Source organism: Podarcis melisellensis (assembly GCF_964234715.1).
Source record: "Podarcis melisellensis genome assembly, chromosome: 13".
In the NCBI taxonomy this organism is placed as follows: Eukaryota; Metazoa; Chordata; class Lepidosauria; order Squamata; family Lacertidae; genus Podarcis; species Podarcis melisellensis.
The window spans coordinates 28,873,202-28,881,737 of NC_138545.1; the positions used below are offsets into that span (position 1 = coordinate 28,873,202).

Below are 8,536 nucleotides of genomic sequence, written 5' to 3' on the forward strand. Positions count from 1 at the left end.
GACCAAACTGTGGGAGGCAGTGGAAGACAGGAGTGCCTGGCGTGCTCTGGTCCATGGGCTCACGAAGAGTCGGACACGACTAAATGACTAAACAACAACAACATCTGACTGCGTTGCCCCAGCCACTCTGGGCAGCTTCCAACATATACAAAAACATAATAAAACATTAAACATTTTTTTTTTTAAGCCCTCCTCTATACAAGATTGCCATCAGATGGCTCAGGAGTCAGATAACTCCATACCCTCCAACATTTCTCTGATGAAAATAGGGACGTCCTAAGGAAAAGCAAGGCATTCCGGGATCAAATCAGAAAAGGCTTCTATCAATCCAGGACTGTCCTTGGAAAATAGGGTCTGTGTAAATATGCCATCCCAGGCTCCTTGGGGGAAAAGATGGGGTAACAATGTGAAAAGCAAAAAGAACCACATTCACACCATACATTCAAAGCACCATGTGCCACTGTAAACAGCCATGGCTTCTCCCCCAAACTTCTGGGAGCTGGAGTTTGTTAAGGGGGCTGAGAGTTGCTAGGAGAACTCTATTCCCTTCACGGAGGTACAAATCTCAGAGTTCTCTGAGAAGAGGGTTTAATAGTAAAAACCACTAGACAGTCTCCTCTGTTGTAGGAGGAGTGGGGTGATTCGCAGGGCCCCCCTGCCTCTTGCATGGAAGGGGGAGCTGTCTAACCTTCTGCCAGCGGGGCTCTTCCCTGACAAATGACATAGACTCCCCCTCCCAGCCCATCCTAGTTCCTGACAGTAATTTGGTTATACTGGATGAACAGCTTCAATAAAGTGTCCTTTCAATAGAGTTATTAAACGACTATCCAGTGCGAGATAAAGCAATCCGTTCCCTCGCCCCCAGCATTGCCAGGACCTCCATCAAGCTCCTGGAAAGGTCTTCTCAATTACTCCACGGCGAGCGGAAGAGTGTGCGAGAGAAATGGCCCCAATTTAGACAGGCCCCGCAGGCTGATCCTGATGGTATCAGCCCAAAGTACTCGGGACTAATTGCATTCGGTCAGCCTGGGCTATAAAGCCACTCACCCAGAGCCGGTTGCGTGAGCCGGACACAGCCAAGCATTTCCCCAGCCATGAGCACCAATGGTATCGCGGCTGTGGCCGAAAGCTACCAGAAGTTCAACCCTCGGGCCTACCTGCAAAACAACTACATGCCACCCCGTGCCAACTTCACGAGCGAAGAGTTTGCAGTGCCCTGGAAACTTCGCTGCCTGGCAGATGCCTTTGCCACAGGTAGGTAGACCTGTAAGTGTTTTCCTTTGCAAGCGGGGGTTGCCTGGGTTTCAAAGGTGATCTCCCTTTGTCTCGTTTGAAAATCTTCTGCCTTCCCTCTTGACAGGGCCGGCCCACCCATGGGGCAAGGTGAGACGCCCGCCTCAAGCGGCAGGATTCATAGGGGGAGCAGATCCCAACGCAAGCCTTTATTCTTCCCTTGTTTCCAGTGTAGATCTTCATTGCCCCCCTTCTTCCCTGGCTGGGAGGCAGGCACCATTTAGTGGTTCGGCCTCAGGTGCCAATATGCCTTGAGCTGGCCATGCCTCTGGGTCATTTTTACCTTTTTCTTGACAACGTCACCATCCATCAGAAGTAAGCTTTCCAAATGCGGAGCTGTCTAAATTTGAAACAAAAGTGCATTGCAAAAAAGAAGAAGAGCTCCTTTGTAAACTTGGAGGGTGGGGAGTAAAATGCTTTGCAAAATCTGAACTATGACCTTCCAGGACCTCAGCATCTTTCTAACATTAATTAATTAATTAACATTAAATAGTTAGCTGAACCCAGGCAACTGACTTAGATTAGGTGAGATTTAAGCCTTGTAAGAAGCTCCATTAATGTGTGGCCCCAAAATTTTGCTTTCCCCTGAAACCAATGCCAAAGTTTAGTGCTAGTTTAGTGCCATTTTGAGTTCCAGCATCCTTAGGATTCTTTAAATGCTCTTTAGAAGGTGCGCATGCAGCCCAAGTCACTCGTTTTTTTTAACCATCGCCAGAGGCTATCAACCACAGAAGTGATCGCAGGTGTAAGTCTTTGCTCCATTATCTTGCTTAGCATAGGACTAGACAGGCCAGCTTTCTGGTCTGGTGTTTTATTTTCATATTGATAGTGATTACAATTTCTCCCTTTAAAAAAAAAGTACTTCTCTTAAATAAATTTCTTAATTGGATTTCTGAGCTGTGCCTGTTTCTAGAGCCCTGAAACTCTGCACCAAATACTGAGGATTGTAGCCAATGCTAGTCTTAGTCAGAGTTAAGGGACACGACTAATCCAGGTTCATGAATTTGAACAGGTCTTCTCCGAATAGATTTTCGTTGAATACAATCCAGATACTCTGGCAATCTTGCAGACTGATATATTAGTTGCAAGCTGCTACTCCGTACAGTTTGTAAATCATAACCTCTTTACCTATTCATCTGCTGGCAAATAAACCAAACAGGAGTCAAGAAACAGGAGGTAAACTGAGCTGCTGGGGTGGGGTCTGCCTATAAGATCTTTGCTCTGTGCTGCTTGGCGCTTAAGTTTAGGAAGGGTGGCGACTTGCAAATTAACTGAGTTCTCTTGCAAAGTTTGAAGAGCGGCTGAGCCATCTCACAAAGCGGGCTGCTTTGATAGACTGTGATAGATTCCTGCTGTGATCTACTGTGGTAGGTTCCTGCCACCGGACTTTGCAAGAGCTCCATTAACAGGTGGCCCTGAAATTTCAGGTCCCCACTCCAAATAAAACCCACAACTGATGCCAAAGTTAAGTGCTAATTGGACAAGGTTGGATGGGGGGGGGCATTAACTAGTGGCTCCAATTTGCTGTGTCAATTACTTAGTTTGGGGGGTGGCACAAAAAGTGTACTTCTGTGAGTAGAGTTCCCAGGAGCCTTTTGGCAGAAAGGTGTGGGTAGGTGGGTGGGTGGGGGTATTCTTAAATGAATGTACACAGCCAAAGTAGGAGAGGACACTGCCACATTTTATCCAGCTTAGAAGGTTCTTTTTTTCATATGTAGCAAGGTTAAAGCTTACTGGGAAATGATACATAATATAATGAAAAGGATGTTTAAAATAACCTTTGTAAAAATAAACACAAAATCCAGAAGCTTTTCTTTTAGGAATGATAGGGACAGAACTACCTAAAATGTATAGAAACGTATTCATCTATGCTACTACAGTGACAAGTATGTTACTTGCCCTAAAATGGAAAAAAAGCAGAAGTCCCAGTAAAGGAAGAATGGATGCAAAAACTTGTGGAATATGCAGAAATGGGGAAACTTACCAGAAGAATACAAAATCAATACAACATTTTATATATATATATATATATATATATGCTTTCGTAGATTTTCACGGGTACAGGAATGCAGGTTTTGGTGTCCTCGGGTGTCTTCCCGTGTAAAAGTTGGGGTGTCTAGGCGACGTTTCGACGAGGTCTCACTCGTCATCTTCAGGCTGGTGCTTTCGGCTTCTTGTTACTGGAACAGAGCAGGATCTCAGTGTTTGAGTTCCTATAAATACTGTTGAGGGGGTGTGGTGTATAGCCTCCAATGTTCTGGGCAGAGAGGAAGTTCCCAGGCTAGTGTGCCTTTTCTTCTTTTGTTCCTTAATTACTTGAGGGGTATCTTGAGTGATTTCTTGAGTGATATCCTGAGTACCACTTAGGTGGGTCATTAGGTGTGGATTAGTTGCTAAAGTCTTTGTGTCTTGACCTCTTGAACTTTGTGAAGAGTTTTTCTGAGAAGATGGCTGTACTGCACTTAGTTGTGCTCTGGCTTGGCTTCGTGTATAGGGGCGAGCTGTGGTTTTGTGGCCTGTGTCAGCCAGATCTGTGTAGGGATTGCAGGGGGGTGCAGCATCCGGAGGTGCCACCATGGTTTGGCTACTGGATGGTGTCTGTAATTTATCTGTGGAGAGGGTCTGGGTTTGGGTCTGGTGTGGTTGATTGGTGATAGCGTTCTGTGTGCCTCTGGATCTGGTGTCAGTTTTTGTGGGGAGGGCTAATTTCCAGATGTCTGGCAAGCGGGATGTGTCGTCACGCTTGTTCATGTTGTGAGGGTGTTTCTCTATCTCGATGGCTTCCATGATTATTCTCTTGTGGTGATGTTCCATGTTAAAGAGCAATTTGGACTAATCCTAATCCACACCTAATGACCCACCTAAGTGGTACTCAGGATATCACTCAAGAAATCACTCAAGATACCCCTCAAGTAATTAAGGAACAAAAGAAGAAAAGGCACACTAGCCTGGGAACTTCCTCTCTGCCCAGAACATTGGAGGCTATACACCACACCCCCTCAACAGTATTTATAGGAACTCAAACACTGAGATCCTGCTCTGTTCCAGTAACAAGAAGCCGAAAGCACCAGCCTGAAGATGACGAGTGAGACCTCGTCGAAACGTCGCCTAGACACCCCAACTTTTACACGGGAAGACACCCGAGGACACCAAAACCTGCATATATATATATATATATATATATATATATATATATATATGTATGAATGGAAATGGTTTATTGAATATTTACAGATAAATTATAAACAGATCAAAACATTGGCAGGGTTATTGTAATAATCTGCAGTTTTATAAGAGTATATATTTAAAGAAGATGAATAAATGAGCAAATTAAGTTAATTTGGATATTCAGAAGATATTAAAAACTAATTTAGGGAACTGCAGAAATAGGTGGAAGGAAGTCAAGTTTTGAACTATCAAAATGAATGTAAAATTAGTGAAATGTATAAACAAGAAAGAAAGAAAGAAAGAAAGAAAGAAAGAAAGAAAGAAAGAAAGAAAGAAGAAAGAAAGAAAGACGTTTTTTCTAGCTTAATCAGTGAGATCATGAGTGGGAGGAGGGCAATTGACCAACGAGAGGGGAGGATCCTTATGGGCAGGGGGATCCCGGAGGAAGAGGAGACTGAGTCACTTCTACAAGATGTGAAGGAGGACCCAGATGCCTAGGCATCTCTTGCCAGACAGCGTGTTGTGATGTGGAGTCAAAGGGATGCTAGTTTGGTAGGAGGCTTGCGAGACATCACAATATGGAACCTGCTCTTCCGGCTCTGTGGAAGACTTAAAATGTAATGTGTGTGCAGATTCTTACAACTCGGCTGTTTTGGAAAGATCCAGAAAACAGGACCATCTTTCAAGTTGCCTGCCCCTCATTCCTCCAGGCCTTGATTGGCTGGGAGCTTCTATCTGACTTTCCCTTGGGCATTTTAACCGTCAGCGATAAGGTGACCAAATGCAATAGAATACAAGCCTCTTGTGCCTGTGATATTTTATTAGAAGCAGCAATTTTGACAGGTGCTGTTTTTCCTGTAGCTCCTGAACTACTGTACCTCAAGTGCTGGATCCTGCTTCCTTCTCTATATAATTTCAGTGGGAAATCTTCCAGTGAGCTGCGCCTCCATGGGATCAAATCTGTTGGGGTGCGAGGAGGGGGAGAAGGGGAGCTTTTGCAGCAGGCTTCTCCATTACATTTCCCCACACAAACAGAAAAGGGAACCAAGAAGCCTGGATTCTAGGTTTCTCCTCAAGATATGACTTTAGCCATTTGACTTCCACCCTTCCACTTATGGGAAGGTCTTTTCTGGGCAGAAAATTAGGGGCCAGGGTATTGAATCCTCTTTTATGATTGTATTTGGGAAAGACTTGCACTCCCCCTCCACCCTCATTATGAATACAGATTTATTTATTTTCTAAGAGGTTTCCAGTATTATATGTACCGTACTTTTTGCTCTATAAGACTCACTTTTTCTCTCCTAAAAAGTAAGGGGAAATGTGTGTGCGTCTTATGGAGTGAATGCAGGCTGCGCAGCTATCCCAGAAGCCAGAACAGCAAGAGGGATTGCTGCTTTCACTGCGCAGTGATCCCTCTTGCTGTTCTGGCTTCTGGGATTCAGAATATTTTTTTTATTGTTTTCCTCCTCCAAAAACTAGGTGCTTCTTGTGGTCTGGTGCATCTTATAGAGCAAGAAATACAGTAATTGTTTATCGCCGGAGATGATCGCACCTTAGTTCTTTATTCTCACTCCTTGCAGGGGAAATCTGCGGCCGCACCCTTATTGATATTGGCACAGGCCCCACCATTTATCAGCTCCTCAGTGCCTGCGACTACTTTGAGGAGATAGTGGCCACAGACTACCTGGAAGTGAATCGGGCCGAGATAAAGAACTGGGTGCTCGGTGAAGACTCCAGCTGCTTTGACTGGTCCCCTTACATCCAGTATACTTGTAAGATTGAAGGCAATGGGTAAGAAATAAATGCAGGAGAGAGGGGCACGGCTTCCCAAGGAATAAGCCTGGGGATGCAATCATGGTTACCTGTGATCTACCACGCCTTACTGGCTGCTGGCGCTGTGGTCTAAACCACTGAGCCTCTTGGGCTTGCCAATCAGTAGCTCGATGGTTCGAATCCGTGCAACGGGGTGAGCTCCTGTTGCTCTGTCCCAGCTCCTGCCAACCTAGCAGTTCGAAAGCACTTCAAAGTGCAAGTAGATAAAGAGGTACTGGCTGTGCAATGCAGGTGACAAGGAGCTTAGCAGAGGGATGGGAAACCTATGGCCATCTAAGTTTACCCATTACAAAGCATCGTTTTATAATATACTGAGGTAAAACACTACAATATATGATTACTGCGGCAAGACTGCTATATGCACAAAGACTGCTATATGCACAAAGAAAAGCATAGCCTTACCCACTATAGAAGAATGGCTGATAAAATTATTGGACTTGGCTGAGATGGCTAACATGTTTAATTAGAGAAAAATCATTACCAACATTTGTTGAGGATTGGAAATTTCTTATGGACTTTTTGCGCGAAAGAGAAAATGAGCTTGTAATATCTGGATTTGAAGATCGAAAAAATGCTGGTTTATAGAGGATAGAATGGTTGGATCTTAAAGAATAAATATCATATGTAGCCGCAGAGAGCTGGAAGTCCTTTTATTTTATCTTTCTTTAGTCCCCCCCCCCTTCTATTCCTTTTCTCTTTCTCTTTCCTTCTTTAGATTTCTCGTATTTTCTTCCTTCTGACTTTGCTCCTTTTTAGATTCAGAAACAACTATCTGACTTTTAGAAGACATCTGGAGTTTTTAATGTGTGATGTTTTACTGTGGTTTTATAGTTTGTTTTGAAAGCCTCCAGGAGTGGCTGGGCCAAGCTAGTCAGATGGGCGGCATATAAATAACAAATGATTATTTATTTAGGGAACCGTGGAAGGAAAAGGAGCAAAAGCTGAAGAAGAAACTCAGAAGGATCCTTCCCATCGATGTCCACCAGGCCAAACCTCTAGGTTCCTCTCTCAGCCAACCAGCCGATGCTTTGGTCTCTGCCTTCTGCCTGGAAGCCGTGAGCCCTGACCGGCCGAGTTTCGACCAGGCCCTGAGGAATGTCACAACGCTTCTCAAGCCTGGTGGCCACTTCCTCATGATCGGGGCTTTGGACGAGTCCTTCTATTTGGCTGGAGAAGCCAAGCTGTCAGTCGTGCCCGTCAGCGAGGCAGATGTCAAGGAATCCTTTGCCAAGAGCGGCTATCGCACCCGCAACTTCCGTTCCTACGTCATGCCGCCGAACCTGAAGATTGGCGTGGATGATGTGCAAGGGATCTTCTTCATCCATGCGCAGAAAACAGCCTGATCCCAGCTCGCCTAGCAGAAACACACACACAAGGCCCTTGCGCCCGAAAACCCAGCTTATTGCATGCTGCTCCTGTTCTTTTCTGTATTGCTGCTCCTGTGCTGATAGCTGATCCTCCGTTCTGTGGGTGCAAATAAGTGTGTGTTCATGTCCACACCATACATTTAACACGTTTAAAGCCTATGGCTTTCCCCCCAAACTGTAGTTTATCCCTCACAGACCTAGAGTTCCCAGCACCCTTAACAAACTACAGTTTGCAGAATTCTTTGGGAGGAAGCCAGATGCTTAAAATGTTCTCTTGCATCGTTCACACAGATCAAAATGCCAGCCTGTTGTTCCCCGCCCCCTACCTTTAATCCAGATTTACTATTTCTGTGGAAAATCTAGTGCTGAAATCTAAACAAAAATCCTGTTCCTGACAGCTCTTTCGTGACATCTGAATGACCTGTTTGCAATATGCAAAGTTTGTATCTTGTAAACCACTTAGAGGTTATACTATGATTAAGTGGTATATAAATTTTGTTATGAAATAAATCTGGAAGTACCTTTCCTTGGTACATGTTCCTTAGGACATGAAGCAGGATGGAGGTTTCCCAAATGTTGACCTTTTTACTTTCCATATTGACTCTTCTGCCAAGGTATCCTAGCACGTTGCAGAAGATTCTGAGGCATGGCCTGTGGTAGGCTCTCGTCTTCCTGTGTGAGGCACTGGCCAGGCCTCTTGGGCTTCAGAAATTGCAACCCAGAACAGAGCCTTCAGTCCCCTGTATTCCCTGCTCATTGCAGGAGAAAATCAGTAGTATGGTGCAGGCAAAACCTATATTTCAGGTAAGCTTTGCTGCCATTATTATTCCCTTTCCTGCCCATGTTCAGGCAGGAGGTCTTGTTGCTTGTGTAGG

General features: G+C 44.8%; 1 protein-coding gene across 1 annotated transcript; it reads left to right on the forward strand.

The window, feature by feature from the left end:
- The first annotated feature begins 661 nt into the window (after positions 1-661).
- PNMT (phenylethanolamine N-methyltransferase) lies at positions 662-8,089 on the forward strand. The gene is made up of 3 exons (XM_081886532.1): positions 662-1,254; positions 6,042-6,252; positions 7,208-8,089. Exons 1-3 carry the CDS (start codon positions 1,095-1,097, stop codon positions 7,635-7,637), a joined length of 801 nt encoding a protein of 266 aa, XP_081742658.1. The 5' UTR covers positions 662-1,094; the 3' UTR covers positions 7,638-8,089.
- Positions 8,090-8,536: the final 447 nt, after the last annotated feature.

Excerpts from the sequence above, each read along its gene's own strand:
- PNMT (XM_081886532.1), top strand. The coding sequence starts at position 1,095 with ATGAGCACCAATGGTATCGCGGCTGTGGCCGAAAGCTACCAGAAGTTC. Across the intron at positions 1,255-6,041 it reads GGCAGATGCCTTTGCCACAG|GGGAAATCTGCGGCCGCACC; the intron begins GTAGGTAGACCT and ends CACTCCTTGCAG. Across the intron at positions 6,253-7,207 it reads TGTAAGATTGAAGGCAATGG|GGAACCGTGGAAGGAAAAGG; the intron begins GTAAGAAATAAA and ends TTATTTATTTAG.